This window comes from Camelina sativa, chromosome 6 (assembly GCF_000633955.1).
Source record: "Camelina sativa cultivar DH55 chromosome 6, Cs, whole genome shotgun sequence".
NCBI classification, from domain to species: domain Eukaryota; kingdom Viridiplantae; phylum Streptophyta; class Magnoliopsida; order Brassicales; family Brassicaceae; genus Camelina; species Camelina sativa.
The window spans coordinates 8,500,189-8,516,279 of NC_025690.1; the positions used below are offsets into that span (position 1 = coordinate 8,500,189).

Below are 16,091 nucleotides of genomic sequence, written 5' to 3' on the forward strand. Positions count from 1 at the left end.
TTTCATACCTAGACTTCAATACCTTGCAAATAAAAACTTGAACCGTGTTAAAATTCAAATTTGTTACCTGAACTATATGAAATGTTGTTAATTTCAACATATGTTTGGACGATGTTAAGTCACATTTTAATGGTATTGAATCAGATTACACGATTTGTAGCGTCCATGTGGCACTGAGATTGATTAAAACAACATCATTTTAGTCATCTTCGGTGTTTTGTGGTTGCTATAAAATGACCAAAATGACATATGAAAAAGTGTTCAACAAATAGTAGAGATTAATTTTGGTCATTTTTCCCGAAAAAAAATAAATAAATGTATGTGTTATTAAAATTGAGAAAATTGGATATATATGCTATTAATTTATGAGTCTTTCAGTTTCATACTTTTTACTATTGTTTATATAATTTTGACGACAAAAAAAAAAAGATCAACATGGGAAGGATACCCAAATATGATTATTTATTTATTGAAAACAAGCAAAATTCCCTTGTTTTTTTCTCAAATCCAAATATGATAATCCAAAAGAGATATCGAGAATCTTAAATAATTCGTATAACTGCCACGATTTAATTATTCAATTCAAGTCTTCACAATTATTTTTTTTAAAAGCATCCATGCCAACATAATCATGGATATTTTTATTTTAAAAAACAACACAAACTTAAATAATTGAACTAGAGAATTGACTCCAAACTCAAATAATTGCAAGGTAAGTTGACTTTGACTTTTCTTTTCTTTGGTTAAACGACTCCATAGTCCATACCATAGTACTACTCTCTTGAAAATTATAACTTTTCTGTTGATCACATGGTCTTAGGATATATCTCTCTTAACACATTCACAAACCTCAACTACAAGAGAAAGAAACAGAAAAAAACAGAGCAATGTCAAATTACCCTGTTTTCATTTTCCTTAACTTACTCTTAACCATCTTCCACGCTTCAGGACAAGACCCTCCTTACATCGGTCACTTCTGTGGAAACAGAGCAAACTTCACAAGAAACAGCACTTACTTCTCCAACCTCAAATCACTCTTATCTACTCTCTCTTCCCCAAACGCATCCTACGCCACAGGTTTCCATAGCGCCACCGTCGGGAGTGGTTCCGACACTGTCACAGGCCTTTTCCTTTGTCGTGGTGACATCATCCCCGAAATCTGCAGCGACAATGCTCTCTACGCCGTCGACGATGCTCTCACCCGTTGTCCTGATCAGAAAGAGGCTACGATTTGGTATAACCCTTGCACGCTTCGATACTCCGACCGGAACATACTCTCTACGTTGGCGACTAGTCCTGGCGTTCTTTTGACCAACACCAACAACGTAACAGCTGACCTACGAGACCGGCTCGGAGAAGTTCTCAACTCAACCATGAACGAAGCGGCGATGATGGCCTTGAATAGTTCTCGTAAGTTCGGGCTAAGGAAAGCGGATTTCACACCGTCCAAAAGATTCTACGGGTTGGTTCAGTGCACGCCTGATCTGACTAGTGATGAGTGTAACGTTTGTCTTCGACGAGCCATTGATGGATTGCCTCGTGAGCAAGTTGGTGGAAGGAATCTTCTTCCAAGTTGTAACGTAAGGTACGAGCTTTACCCATTCTACTCAGAAACCTTAGCTCCACCACCACCGCCAATATCAGATACGGCCTCTGGTAACACACCGTTGGCACAACCGCAATCAAGACGTTACAGAAACTCGACTTTTTTAATCATCGCCATTGTTGTGCCAATTGTTGTTGCGTTACTTCTTTTCGTAGCTGTTCAATGTTACTTCTTAAAGAGATCAAAGAGAAGTTATGACGTTTCTGCTTCTGATGACGGTAATACGAGTTTTGTAGCACAACGAAAATTTTATATTTGTAAGATTACTTTTTCACAAGAAGTTGTGTATGGGTGCGCAGGGTCTCTACAGTTTGATTTTAATACGATTGAAGCAGCGACAAACAAATTCTCTGACAGTAACAGGCTTGGTCAAGGAGGATTTGGCGATGTTTATGAGGGTCTGTTACCAAATGGAACAGAAGTTGCTGTAAAGAGACTATCAAAATCATCAGAACAAGGAGTCGATGAGTTCAAGAACGAGGCTACTCTTGTAGCAAAGCTTCAGCATAGGAATCTCGTACGGCTTCTCGGGTTTTGTGTCGAAGGAGAAGAGAAGATACTCGTCTACGAGTTTGTCCCAAACAAAAGCCTTGACTATTTCCTCTTTGGTTGGTTTGCTTGATCACTTTATTTTAGAAGCTTAAGGTTAATTGGTCACATTAGATATATATTAATTTGTGTGTATGGATTGGTACAGATCCTTCAAAGCGAAGTGAGTTGAGCTGGAAAACACGACACAAGATTATTGGAGGGATTGCTCGAGGAGTTCTTTATCTTCATCAAGATTCACGGCTCACGATCATACATCGTGACCTTAAAGCTAGTAACATCCTCTTGGATGCCGATATGAACCCCAAAATTGCAGATTTTGGGATGGCAAGGATTTTTGGGATGGACCAAACCCAGTCTAATACAAGCAGAATCGTTGGAACTTTGTGAGTGATGATTTGTGTCGCATATTGATATTATCCTTGTTATATATCAAGGTTTATAAAAGTTTATTTAATTTGCAGTGGTTATATGTCTCCCGAGTATGCAATGCATGGACAGTTCTCTATGAAGTCTGATGTCTATAGCTTTGGAATTATAGTTCTTGAGATAATAACCGGCAAGAGGAATAACAACTTCAACCAAACTGATGGTGATTCCGACTTGGCCTCATATGTGAGAAACCATCAACTTAATTATATTAATCAAGTCTATTTCCATAATGATGATAAATAACATTGTGGGGTTAATCATATATGTAGTCATGGAGAATTTGGAAAGAAGGAGTTGCTGAAGAACTGGCGGATCCAGCAATAAGGGAGAGTTGTGAGAAAGATGAAGTTATAAGATGCATCCATATCGGCCTACTATGTGTTCAAGAAGATCCTGCAGATCGTCCAACAATGGGAACCATTGTAATGATGCTTTGTAGTAGAACAATGAGCTTACCAAATCCTCACCAACCAGGATATAGCTTTCCTAATCAAGATGAATCGGAAACCACCAATGCAGCATTTGTCTCAGAGTCTAATATTGACGACTCATCCATCACAATTACTCTTCCTCGTTGAATATTCTTGTTTGGGATTTAATAACATTGTATACTCTAGTCTTAATTTACTACCCTTACGTCTTGGTGTTTGACTATAACGCTGTCGACAAAGTTATGGATGCATGATGAAACATAGTTAATATATAAATCAATATATAATAGATAATGTTTCATCATGCATCCAGAACTTTGTGGACAGCGTTATAGTGTTAGACTTGGACTTTTTCAAATTGGTTGTTTCTTGGACTTTTTCAAATTGGTTTTTATTGACAATAGTTTATATTTTTTTCTTCTAGTATAAATGATCAAATTTACGATAGACAAATCTGATTCCTACAATTTTAACGGTTAGTGCTTTCACAGACGATTCCATAGTTGACATTTCTAAATGTATCAAAAAAGATAATGGTAGAAAGTTTTACAAGCACGGTTGACAATTCTAACCTTATAAGAAGGACCACGGCGAATGAGTCTCCAAAAATTTGCAATAATTCATATTAGGGAGATTTACTCCAAATTAGTTATTATTACGAGAATCACCAAATCTTTTATTTATTATTAGGATATTTCGGGTATTTTCAAAATGTTCAATGTGTCCTTGGTTTATGTTATCGGAAAAACGTAATTACAAAAATGTCATTGCCACGTCAGAAGTCGCTGACGTGTATTAAATAACTCAGCCGTAACGCTTTTACAGAGGCAATGACGTCTGAGTTATAGGTATGTTGCGGCTGATTTATGCAAAAAACATTTGAGTAAGAGCGGACGGCTGACTTAGAGCATAGCTCAGCCAAGCGTTACGGCTGGCTTAGTGAAATCCGGCTGAGCTAACCTTTAGTCAACCTAATACCGAATGTAGAAAAAGTAATTAACCTTTAGTCAACTACCAGACCAATGAGGCTCCTACATTTATATTGATACTTTTCATATTTTGATGAGTAGGACATAGTGTTAGTCAACTTATCTTTAGTGTGATTAATAAGATAACATTGAATCCCCTTCAATAGGAATTGTGCTTGGGTTAAGCGGCTAGATCGGATCTGCATCTTGAGTTGAAAAATGTAAAACAAAAAATGGAATAAGAGAGCTAATTCGTGAACGTTGATCAACGAGGATATATATCAGTAATAGTTGCATTATCCACAGAACAAGAGTTGCTTGATCCTTCACCCATAGACTCTTGATTTCGGTTAGTAGGTTTGCTCCGTAAGAAAAAACCTGGCTGTCGAGGCACCGGTAAACACATTGTGTTACTATCAAGCATAAGGATGATTGTTGACAAATTGGGACGGTGTGCAGGGTCTTCTTGAACACATAACAGACCAATATGTATGCATCTAATGGCTTGATGCCTCGGATAATTAGCTTCCAATGACTCATCCACTAGTTCAAGTGCCGTACCATTTCTCCAAAGTGTCCAAGCCTGAGATTACGATCACATATTTAGTTGGTGATCAGATATTTTAACTCAGTTAAAGCAACTTGATTTTATATATAACTCACATATGTGACCAAATTGTCAATGCCACCTTCACTCCTACTAAAGCTGCTATTCCTCTTTCCACTTATAATTTCAAGGACTAAGACTCCAAAGCTATACACGTCGGATTTCACAGAGAAATGTCCACGCATTGCATACTCTGGAGGCATGTAACCACTGGAAAACAAGATAAAACCAAAATTTAAATTTTAGGTTTACTTGCAGCAAAGATAAGTGAATTATGTATACTATGAATTTGATTCAGTAGAGCTCTACTATGTCCCAACGATCCGTCTCGTGTTGGCTTGAGTTTGATCTATTCGGAAGATCCTTGCCATGCCAAAATCTGCAATTTTCGGGTTCATATCAGAATCCAAGAGAACATTACTGGCTTTGAGGTCTCGATGTATAATCGTGAGCCGTGAATCTTGATGAAGATAAAGAATCCCTCGACAAATCCCTCCAATAATTTTGAATCTTTTATCCCAATCCAACTGATGTTGCTTTGTTTGATCTTTAAAAAAAAAGCACAAAGCTCAAAACAATACTCAAGACTGTGAACATCACCAAAATAATTTAAGATTATAAAAGAAGTTTTTGGCTACTTGCAACTTACCAAACAAGAAATAATCAAGACTTTTGTTGGGCACAAACTCGTAAATGAGTAATTTCTCTTCTCCTTCCACGCAAAATCCTAGGAGCCTAACAAGATTCCGGTGCTGAAGCTTGGCTACAAGAACAGCCTCGTTCTTAAACTCTTCATCGCCTTGTCCTGATGTTTTAGACAACCTCTTTACAGCCAGTTCTGTTCCGTCTGGAAACATACCCTATCACCAGTAATTAGCTAAGGTTAAGAACTTAACAATCTATAACTTGATCAATCTAGTTGATTCCATTAAAGAATTTTTTCACCTTGTAAACTTCACCAAAACCACCTCGACCAATCTTGTTACTCTCGGAAAACTTATTTGTAGCAGCTTCAATCGTCTTAAAGTCAAATCGAAGTGAGCTTGAAGCTGTGACATTTGAACAAACACAAGTATATTATTTAAGAGACTCTTTCTCGAAAAAATAAAACACCAATGAACTGATGAACAACACATGAACTCACTTCCATGTTCAGTTCCTCTAAGTAACTTTCCTCTCCTCCAAAAACAAAACCAAAGAAGTAGCAGAACCAGGACAACAAAGACAAACGATACAGTGACAATAACCGCAACTTTCCCAGTCGAAATCGTTGTTTTATCTGCGCAAACCCTGATTAAATCATTAGTAGTTACACAAAAGCAAAAACATCATCACAAAAATGTCTAAAACTAAGTTCTTACCTTTATCTGTCTGATTAGCGGGCGGAGATGAAGACGGAGGCAACAGAGTGTTTCTACCAAAAGCTCCAGAGAATGGATAAAGATCCCACCGGAAGTAACAGTTAGGCCGAGACACAACACCTCCTTGCTTCCCAAGGCAACATGACTGGTACTCGCTTAAGCTTCGGAGAAGACAAGTATTACAATCCTCTGAAGATATGTCCGAAGTACACTGCATCAGTGCATACACAACTTGAGAATCCCCCAAAGCTTTTGAATCAGCCGCATACGAATCAGAAGTTGTTGTTGCTATCATATGGTCAACGAGTTCAGTCAAATTCAAACCCTTGAATTCTCTCGAGTTGTTCACAACCAACGACGGCTCCAAATCCAAAGATCCAACAAATGAACGGTTGGAGTAGCGGACGAAACAGAGCGTCTCGTTGTCGTCACGCCACCAGAAAGCTTCCGTGTGATTACGACAGCTCTGTAACAACCCATCTGACGCAGCCTTGACGCAAACAGAACAGAGGTTGGAGTCAGAGCCAGGGATGCACATCCCTAGAGCATAAGATTTCTCCGGATCTTGACCAACAGAGGACGCGTAGAAGCCGTCTTGAGATGAGACTGTAGTGGGAAGAGAGGTGAGGATGAGTCGATGGTTAATACCGTAAAGGCTCTCTGGTCTGAAGTAACCAGTTTCCAAGCATGTTTGAGCACAGACAACACCAATGATGATTAGGTTGATGAAAAGCCATAAAGTTGATGATGAATCTTCAATTATCTTCTTGCTCATATTCTCTGAAAATATGTAACCATGGAATCAGTTGAATTTTTGGGGTCTCATCATCCTCATCTCACATCCTCGTTACAGAATTTGAGAAAAAAAGTCACAATGAATGAAGAAAAAGACAGATAATAATAAATTTTAATTGACAGAAAATAAAATAAATAATAATAATAATAATAATAATAATAATAATAATACATTTTTAGAGTAAATAGTTTATAGCCTCCATTACAGACTGTGTTGTTGATCATGGTTCTATTCGTCCACATGTGTCGTTGTAATAAAAATAAAAAATGCTGACGAAATATCCGTTACAATGATATCTGCAAGCGGTTAAATATCTTGTAGTTAATGTAGTATACTACTAGATCAGTGGCACGCGTTGACATTATTTTACACAAAATGGTGTATTTTTATGTGTTAAAATAGATTTTCTTCTATTTTTTTTTTGTATCATATTATCCAATAATAATATCTGTGTTATTTATTCACTTTAACATAAATAATTCACATAATATGATTTTTAGATTATTTTACAATTCCATTCTAATTATAATAAACTAAAATATATTTTAGTATATAAAATTTGTAAATCTTTATAGAGAACAAACTGAATACATATTTCGTTTACAAAGAAAGCTAAATGTATATTTAAAATTATACTTTAATTAGCTTAAAATTATTGTCATATATATATATATATAGTAATTTTGAAATTTATTTTTCAAACAAAAAAATCAGTTATTTACTCAAAATAAATTTATTTTATGAATATTCTCACATATTTTTCTAATTTACATATTCTATCAAATATTTTGTAACTCTCTTATAATTTATCAATTATTTAAGTCACTAAATTTTAGTTAATTGCAATTATGTAATTTTGTTTATGTTGATATTTTTGTCACATCCATAGTATTTCTAGCATTGAAATGAATTATTAATAACGATTAAAATTATAATAAATAATAAAATATATTAATATTTAATTATTGTATTTTTGTAACTCTTATATAGTTTACGTAACTCCTATGAATTGATATATGGGGCAATTGCAAAAATAAACGAATTGATATAATATAATGTTACGCAATAGCCTAAACAAGGTTAAAGTAGAATATCAAATTTTAATGGTATAATAGAAGTATATATATTATAGAATGAAAAGAGGAAACTTATGTTTTAGTTAGAATGTTACTAGCATGTTTTATCTTTACTATCAAAAATGCTAGGATGTTGACCTGTGCGTTGCCGTACGGGAAAGTGAAAATTTGAAATGACTAAATTGTTAATTTCACATTTCGACTAGAAACTTTATGGTAATTCTTTAACCGTATAATATAAAAATCAAAAATAATGACTAAAATGAATCAACCAAATTAATTAAATAAAATTTTTGTTATATATATAAAAAATAATTTAGTGACAATAAGAGAATAATGTTAAAGATATAAAGATATATGAATCAAGGCTTGCTGATCATACTCAGATAATCAATTTTGAAAGATATTCACATAAAATAAATTTTAAATTATTATTCTATCAAAATTTACAAAATATAATAAGAGAAGCAGGGAGAAAGAACTCATAACTGCAAGTCTGTGAAACGACCTGACCCGTTTTTTTTTTTAATAAATTTAATAATAATATAAATAACTATGATTAGTGGTCCTATACCCACTAGCCACCTAACCACAATCACAAACAACAGCGGAATAACAATACCAATTAAATAACCAACTGAACCAGTATTCCAATATTAATCCATAATAGAATAACCAACAACCAATCCTAACTATTTCTATGTCAAACAACAGGAAACCAAGGAACCGGTAACCTAATAAGTTCTAAAGACCCAACTCTAGCAACCTAGCAATGTCAGACAATATCCAATCGAGTCCCTAGAACATCTTCCTCTTCATTGCCTTGATTCCACGATCACACTTTGCCTTTACCTGCACCACAAACACAAATTGAGATGCATGAGTATTTGATAAATACTCAGTGAGGAAATCCTCCCATCTACTGGGGTATACACACAAGCAATAAGATATCTCATGCCACAAACAACAACAATAAAACAAACCAGGAACATGAACAAGTGACCCGACACGATCTGGTTACTGTCAGAATGGTATCTACCGATACCAGAAGGTGTCGACCAATACCAGAAGGTGTCGACCGATACCAGAAGGTGTCGATCGACACTGAACATCTGGTGTCGACCAACACCACTTGGGTGTCGACCGACACCTGCTCGACACCCCCGAAACCCTAATGGTGTCGACCGACACCTCCACATGGTGTCGACTGACACTCGCTAAGTCCCCAAGCCGTCCTCGCGTTAGTGTTGACTGACACTACTGTCGAGCAGTGATTTCCTTCGAACAGAACCTCCGAATCTTGCCTCCAAACTTCTCCTCTTTGTCTCACACAATCCTAGGAACGAATCCAAGCCTCAGGAGCTACGAAAAACTCACAAACAACCAACCAACACACAATATCACAGAAACAGAGATCTTAGCTTAGATAAGCCATGGTCATGCACTCACCTTAGCCAACAAAGAGATCTAAGCCCAAAGGACGAAGCTACCACCACAGAAACCTTCCCACCACGTTTCTAGCCTTGGATCTTCACTCTCACAGCAAGATCTCTCCAAAAATGCCTTAAAATCTAACAAACTCTCACAAGAACTCTTAGAAACTGTTTTCTCCTCTTTCTCTCTCAAAAACAACAAACGGCGACCAAGACAAAAATAAAAAATGTCCTATGTCGTTTTCCCACATAAATATCTCGGTTCAAAGGTTTTTCCCAAACCAAACTGGTCCAAATCGATAATTAAATCAATCTGGTCGAACCAGAAATAAGTGGTGTCGACCGACACTACATGAGTATTGATCGACACCCACCCCCAAAACGCAGGGTTTTGGTTCGCGGGCGTTACAATTCTCCCCCACCAAAATAGATTCGTCCTCGAATCTCGAACAACACTCAGCCAAGGACTCATGTGCTACCGACTCCACGGCCCGCACTCCTTCGAATTATATACGAAAGGTCACCTCTAGGTGATAGACTCACGCTCTAGGCGTTATTTGCTCTCGACTTTTGGACTTTCCTTTACTCACAGGCCTAAACCTTGAGTTTTTGTTGGCTCCTCATCAGACCTAAGTCTGCATGCCATAATGTTGGCTCCTCATCGGGCCTAAACCCGCATGCCACAATGTATAAGGAAAAATCCAATATTCGTCTCTCGGGTCGTCACCCTACAGCGCGTCTTCGGATCGTCATCCGAAGTCGATATACCAACCACAAAGTCTTGGAATATGGCGGTACTAGGAGAACCGAAGTCCCCCAAGAGTCGCGAGCAAACAATTCTGAACACGTCTGAGTCCTATTCCTAACCAGGTTCCCTTTCTGTGGCCCGCGTAAGACAACACAATGTCCTACCAACCACATATCCCCTCACTGGAATACCCCATGACCACACAAGGATCATCTCACTGCCCCACGGGCCGCCACGAAGGAAAAACAAATGTCCTAAACAGGACCACCACAAAGGCCAAACAAATGTCCTAAACAGGACCGCCACAAAGGCCAAACAAATGTCTTAACAGAACCGCCACCAAGGCCAAACAAATGTCCTAAACAGGACCGCCACAAAGGCCAAACAAATGTCCTCAACAGGACCGCCACCAAGGCCACTCGTCCCAAAGGACCGCCACCAAGGCCACTCGTCCCGAAAGACCATCACGAAGACCATTTGTCCCGAAGGACCGCCTCAACAGGCACTCTGGCTAAACAGCCCGCCACGAAGGCCACACAATGGCTAAACAGCCCGCCACGAAGGCCACACAATGGNACAATGGCTAAACAGCCCGCCACAAAGGCCACACAATGGCTAAACAGCCCGCCACGAAGACCACACAACGGCTAAACAGCCTGCCACGAAGGCCATACAATGGCTAAACAGCCCGCCAAAAAGGCCACACAAGCCCTCTCCTAGGCTCTCCGCCACCAAAAATGGACAAATTCTAACTTACATAAAACTTTCCATTTTTTAGCACTTACCACATCTGGAAATTTTCCACTTATAGAAACTTCTAATTCCGGAAACTTTCCTGCAAAAAACACTGCCTTGCAGAAATTTTGTACCCCAACCACCATCTCATCTTGTTACTGAGTCGCACAACCAACCACCCCAAGCGACCGAGTAAAAAGAGATATGGGCTGGAATACTCCATTCCCGCTCCAGCTACGGACTACAGATGGGGCCAGGCTAGGCAAGCTCAAGTCGTGGCTTGCTTCTCATACCACTTCTTAAACCTTGCCTTCATCCTCGCCTCAGGCTCCCAAGTCTGCTCCTCCACACCATCACAGTCCCATAGGACTCTCATCAAAGGAATCGTCTTCTTCCGAAGTTCCTTGATCCTCCTCTCGAGAACCCTCACTGGTCTCGCCTCCAAAGTCATGTTGGGCTGAAGATCCTCAGGGATCTTAGCCAACAACTGGTCATCCTCACGGAGACACTTCCGCAACATAGACACATGGAAAACCTTATGGAATGCACGCATAACCTCAGGTAACTCCAGCCTATATGCCACTGGTCCAACTCGCTCAATCACTCTGAACGGACCCATATACCTTGGACTCAACTTAGTCTCAGTCAATGACCTGTTCGGACCCCGCAACATGGCCATCTTGAGGTACACTCTATCTCCAACCTGAAACTCAAGATCTCTCCTCCTCCTATCGGCATAACTCCTCTGCCGATCCTGAGCTTCCTTCATGTTCAGCTTGAGAACCGAAATCTTCTCTAAGGTATCCTGAACAAAATCTGCCCCGTACATGCTCCTCTCCCCCATCTGAGTCCAGCATAACGGTGTACGACACGGTCTCCCATACAAAGCCTCATAAGGTTCCATCCCGATACTCGCCTGGTAACTCTTGTTGTAAGCAAACTCTACCAAGCTCAAGTGATCTGCCCAATGGCCACCCCAATCCAATACACACATCCTCAGCAAATCATACAACGTCTGGATCATCCTCTCTGACTGTCCATCTGTATGGGGATGATAAGCTGTACTCATATGCACATTAGTGCCCATCTCTGCCTGAAATGCCCTCTAGAACACCGAAGTGAACTTGGAATCCCTATCAGACACAATGCTCGCTGGCACCTCATGCAACCTGACTATCTCCTTCACATACTTCTTAGCCAAAACTGTTGCTCCATCAATCTTCTTAATGGCCAGAAAATGTGCCGACTTAGTCAACCGGTCCACAATGACCCAGATAGCATCAAACGTCCTGGACACTGGCAAACCCACCACGAAGTCCATAGTAATCATATCCCACTTCCACTATGGAATGGGAACACTCTTCAGCAAACCACCATGTACCTGATGCTCAGCCTTCACTAGCTGACACACATCGCACCTCACAACCCAACTAGCCACATCCTTCTTCATCCCGACCAGTGATAGTACCTCTTGAGATCTCGGTACATCTTAGTCGCTCCTGGATGAATAGAGAACATGCTAGCATGAGCCGAAACCTGATACTCCGAGTCAACATCCTTTGAGGCATTCACCAGCCCAAATCCAACTCCTGAGCCAACCACACTCTGCTCAACAAATCTGTTCTATCAGCTGCAACCAAACCCAACGGCTCCTGAGAAACCGCTACACAAACTCAATGCATTGATCTCTCCTACCAGAAAATCCATATCCTGCTCCTGAGCGGAAGCCGCCCGCTTCCGACTCAAAGCATCTGCAACCAAGTTAGCCTTACCGGGATGATAGGCTATCTCAAGATCATAATCCGCCACCAGCTCCATCCACCACCTCTACCTCAAGTTCAGCTCGGGCTGAGTGAATATATATTTCAGGCTCTTATGATCTGGAAACACCTGTACTTTTGCACCATAAAAATAAGATCTCCAAATCTTCAGGGCAAAAATTACAGCACCCATCACCTTCCCATGCTGCATCAACACACATCCTAGACCAACACTGGATGCATCTGTAGGGTTCTCCTTGTTCAGGCAAAGCCAACACCAGAGCAGTAGTCAACATCTCCTTCAGGCTTGCAAAGCCCTCCTCAAACAACCAAAGAACACACAATATCACAGAAACAGAGATCTTAGCTTAGATAAGCCATAGTCATGCACTCACCTTAGCCAACAAAGAGATCTAAGCCCAAAGGACGAAGCTACCACCACAGAAACCTTCCCACCACGTTCCTAGCCTTGGATCTTCACTCTCACAGCAAGATCTTTCCAAAAATGCCTTCAAATCTCACAAACTCTCACAAGAACTCTTAGAAACTGTTTTCTCCTCTTTCTCTCTCAAAAACAACAAACGGCGACCAAGACAAAAATAAAACACGACCTAGGTCGTTTTCCCACTTAAATATCTCGGTTCAATGGTTTTTCCTAAACCAAACCGGTCCAAATCGATAATTAAATCAATCTGGTCGAACCAGAAATAAGTGGTGTTGACCGACACTACATGAGTGTCGATCGACACCCACCCCCAAAATGCAGAGTTTTGGTTCGCGGGCGTTACAGTCTGCAACCAACCAAATCGACTAAAAAGATAAATCTATGAAAAATTAGAAATCACAATCAATTACCTAAGTTAATACTTGAAAGATATTATCGATGTGGGTATTAGATGGAAAATGACACCAAACAAAAGTTAGATGAACAAATCAATAAATAAAACAATCTAAATTTTAACAAAGATGAGTGAATCAATGTTGATTAATAAATTGAAATAAAAAAATACTCAGAATTTTTAAATTTGGAGGTGTTATCAAAGAACAAAAACACTTTTCAAAGTTCATAAATATATATATAATTTGAGGTGTGAAACAAAAATGTGCGAAACAAACAAGGGCGAACATTGAAAGCTGTGAGTACGACGAAGAAACACAATTGATGGATCAAAATATTGCAATTTTGAGATTATTAACAAATCTAAACATTTATATGAGATAATAAAAACAATCTCATCCGTTAGATTTAAATTGAACCCTAAAAGTGGGTTTGCTATATAATATATAAACATATAAATCTATGAAAATTAGAAATCACAATCAATTACCTAGATTAATACTTGGAAGAGATGATTGATACGGTATAATGGAAAACGACACCAAACAAAAAAATCAATAAATAAAACAATCCAAATTTTAACGAAGATGAGTGAATCAATGTTGATTAATAAATTGAAAAACAATAATACTTGGATTTTTTAAAATTTGGAGGTGTGAAACAATACTCAAAAAAAACAAAACTCTTTTCAAAGTCCATAAAAATCTGTATATACATAAAAATAAAAAGATGTGAAAACAAAGAGGTGTAAAATAAAAAGTTAGATACACTAAAATGATGAGGATGACTAATGGCCATGCTCTTAGGTCTTGATAAGCATATGGAAAAAACACAAAACAAAACGAAAAAGAACTTCAAACAACTCGCAAAGATGTGTTAGAATTTGTTCTTTCTTTCAGTTCAAATTTGGTGAATCAGACTGAGAGCAAGAGAGCAATTTTTCAGGCTAATCGTAAGTGTCTTTTCTCAGTTTATGATATTTTTAGGCAAAGTCTTATAAACAGAAACTGATCACACAGTAATGCAAATCTAAATCAAAACCAAAATACGACTTGATAAAAAGAAAAAAAAAAACAAGAATAACTTAAACATCATTACTCCAAATATTACAAAAGCTTTAATTAGAGACAAATGGCAACAACTTGAAAATAACAATAAATGCAACAACAACAACTTGAAAGCGTCTTTAAAGCCAATTCATGTTTGTCTATATTATACGATTCAATCAAAGAACTTAGGTGCCTCTCATTAACGGTACTGCAAAAACAAGAAAACGAAAGCAGAATGAACAATCATGTGAGATGCAAAATCAGTATATACATTCATAAATTGAATCTACTACCTTGATGAATCCAATCTCCTTAGCATTGCTGCGGAAGCACTGTCTACAGCAGTTCAATCCATACTTCCTGATCAGCCCGTGCGAGTTCCCGCACACACGGCTATACATAATAGCCACATACAATCATTTGCAAAATTACAAAGTCAGAGTCTTTCAAATGCCAATTATAACACATGGTGAACGCATAATCGAAATATAACAATCTCATAACACAAGCTAATCTTGCAAATAAGTCAAATGTAACAATCTCAGAACAGTTAGAGGAAAAACATAAAATGCGACTTAATAGCTGAGTTATACTATTCACTAAAATGAATCAATAGAGGAAACTGAACCCATAAACTAGTCAAAATCTGAATAGACTCTCATCAATAGATAAGACAAAATCTTGCATAGGTTCTATACATGTAAGAAGCAAACGAATCGGCGAGGAAGGAAGATGAATTTACCAGGTGCGGGATCCAGGGCCGTACTTCTTCGGATGAGAGTTCCACACATTGGAGTGACCCATTTCGCCGATTTGATCACAGAGGAAGAAGGAACGGCGACAAGGGAGAGACCTTTTTTAAAACCCTGGAATTTTTTTGTTCCAGACTTTTTTTTAATCAACACCGACTATATTATACTAAAGGGCTATAGGTTTTAGGCCCAATACGAGCCTTCTCTTTCGATTTAGTCGATCCAATATATGCAAAGAAGCCTTGATTATATTTACTTTTAATTACTATGGTCACTAGGACTCATATCGCCGAATGTAATAGAATAGTTTGAATATATAAACATTAAGCGCAACAAAAAATATTATGAAAAATAGGCGTAAATTTGCAAAAAAACATTTTCTAAAGTATTATAAATATATAAGATATTTATGAAGAATTATGGTAAATAGCTACAATTAAAAAAAATCATAATGACAAAGTGATCTTAACTGAGAATATTGAACTAATGGTTGTAATGAGTAAATGTAATTTTTATCAAATAATTATAATTAAAAAGACATGACTAGTTAAATAGACACACCTATTAGAATGTAAATAAAATATAATGAAAAGATACAACTCTATAATGAACAGATACAACCGTTTGAATTTTTTAAAAAGCATATAAAAACAAACAATTTACGTAAAGGTACTATAAAAAATCACAACTGTCTGCACTTCATTGTACCTAATAATCCATATAAACTGCTTTTAAATAGAAGACATCTTTATTACCATATTAAATAGGTCAAATTCAAAAAATCACTATATAATCCACTAACTGTTGGAAAAAAACTCTAACAATTTTTCTTAAATTTTTATATTTAAAATTAACTAAAAGTTGTAAATTAGATTCATCATTCCAAAAATCTTTTGTTAAATCAAGAATTGGAGGATTTTCTTTATTTTTAAAAGAGTGAATGCTAAAGA

General features: G+C 37.8%; 3 protein-coding genes across 3 annotated transcripts; 1 reads left to right on the forward strand and 2 right to left on the reverse strand.

Annotated features, from left to right (window-relative positions):
• Nucleotides 801-3,394, forward strand: LOC104790664 (cysteine-rich receptor-like protein kinase 10). Its single transcript, XM_010516445.1, has 5 exons — nucleotides 801-1,824; nucleotides 1,906-2,214; nucleotides 2,304-2,541; nucleotides 2,620-2,770; nucleotides 2,857-3,394. The coding sequence occupies exons 1-5, from the start codon at nucleotides 888-890 to the stop codon at nucleotides 3,163-3,165; spliced, it is 1,944 nt and encodes a 647-aa protein (XP_010514747.1). The 5' UTR covers nucleotides 801-887; the 3' UTR covers nucleotides 3,166-3,394.
• On the reverse strand, nucleotides 4,093-6,821 carry LOC104790665 (cysteine-rich receptor-like protein kinase 14). Its single transcript, XM_010516446.2, has 7 exons — nucleotides 5,955-6,821; nucleotides 5,738-5,872; nucleotides 5,539-5,642; nucleotides 5,243-5,453; nucleotides 4,903-5,140; nucleotides 4,650-4,803; nucleotides 4,093-4,569 (listed from the first exon to the last, which is right to left on the reverse strand). The coding sequence occupies exons 1-7, from the start codon at nucleotides 6,727-6,729 to the stop codon at nucleotides 4,252-4,254; spliced, it is 1,935 nt and encodes a 644-aa protein (XP_010514748.1). The 5' UTR covers nucleotides 6,730-6,821; the 3' UTR covers nucleotides 4,093-4,251.
• On the reverse strand, nucleotides 14,379-15,281 carry LOC109133394 (40S ribosomal protein S29). The gene is made up of 3 exons (XM_019246469.1): nucleotides 15,132-15,281; nucleotides 14,683-14,782; nucleotides 14,379-14,597 (listed from the first exon to the last, which is right to left on the reverse strand). The coding sequence occupies exons 1-3, from the start codon at nucleotides 15,191-15,193 to the stop codon at nucleotides 14,589-14,591; spliced, it is 171 nt and encodes a 56-aa protein (XP_019102014.1). The 5' UTR covers nucleotides 15,194-15,281; the 3' UTR covers nucleotides 14,379-14,588.

Bases quoted from the DNA above. Each gene is read 5' to 3' on its own strand.
- LOC104790664 (XM_010516445.1), top strand. From the start codon at position 888: ATGTCAAATTACCCTGTTTTCATTTTCCTTAACTTACTCTTAACCATC. The intron at 2,215-2,303 runs GTTGGTTTGCTT...GGATTGGTACAG, and splicing joins CCTTGACTATTTCCTCTTTG to ATCCTTCAAAGCGAAGTGAG. The intron at 2,542-2,619 runs GTGAGTGATGAT...TTTAATTTGCAG, and splicing joins AGCAGAATCGTTGGAACTTT to TGGTTATATGTCTCCCGAGT.
- LOC104790665 (XM_010516446.2), bottom strand. From the start codon at position 6,729: ATGAGCAAGAAGATAATTGAAGATTCATCATCAACTTTATGGCTTTTC. The intron at 5,141-5,242 runs GTAAGTTGCAAG...TTTTTTTTAAAG, and splicing joins TCTTGATTATTTCTTGTTTG to ATCAAACAAAGCAACATCAG. The intron at 4,570-4,649 runs GTGAGTTATATA...TCGTAATCTCAG, and splicing joins TTGACAATTTGGTCACATAT to GCTTGGACACTTTGGAGAAA.
- LOC109133394 (XM_019246469.1), bottom strand. From the start codon at position 15,193: ATGGGTCACTCCAATGTGTGGAACTCTCATCCGAAGAAGTACGGCCCT. The intron at 14,783-15,131 runs GTAAATTCATCT...TATTATGTATAG, and splicing joins GGCCCTGGATCCCGCACCTG to CCGTGTGTGCGGGAACTCGC.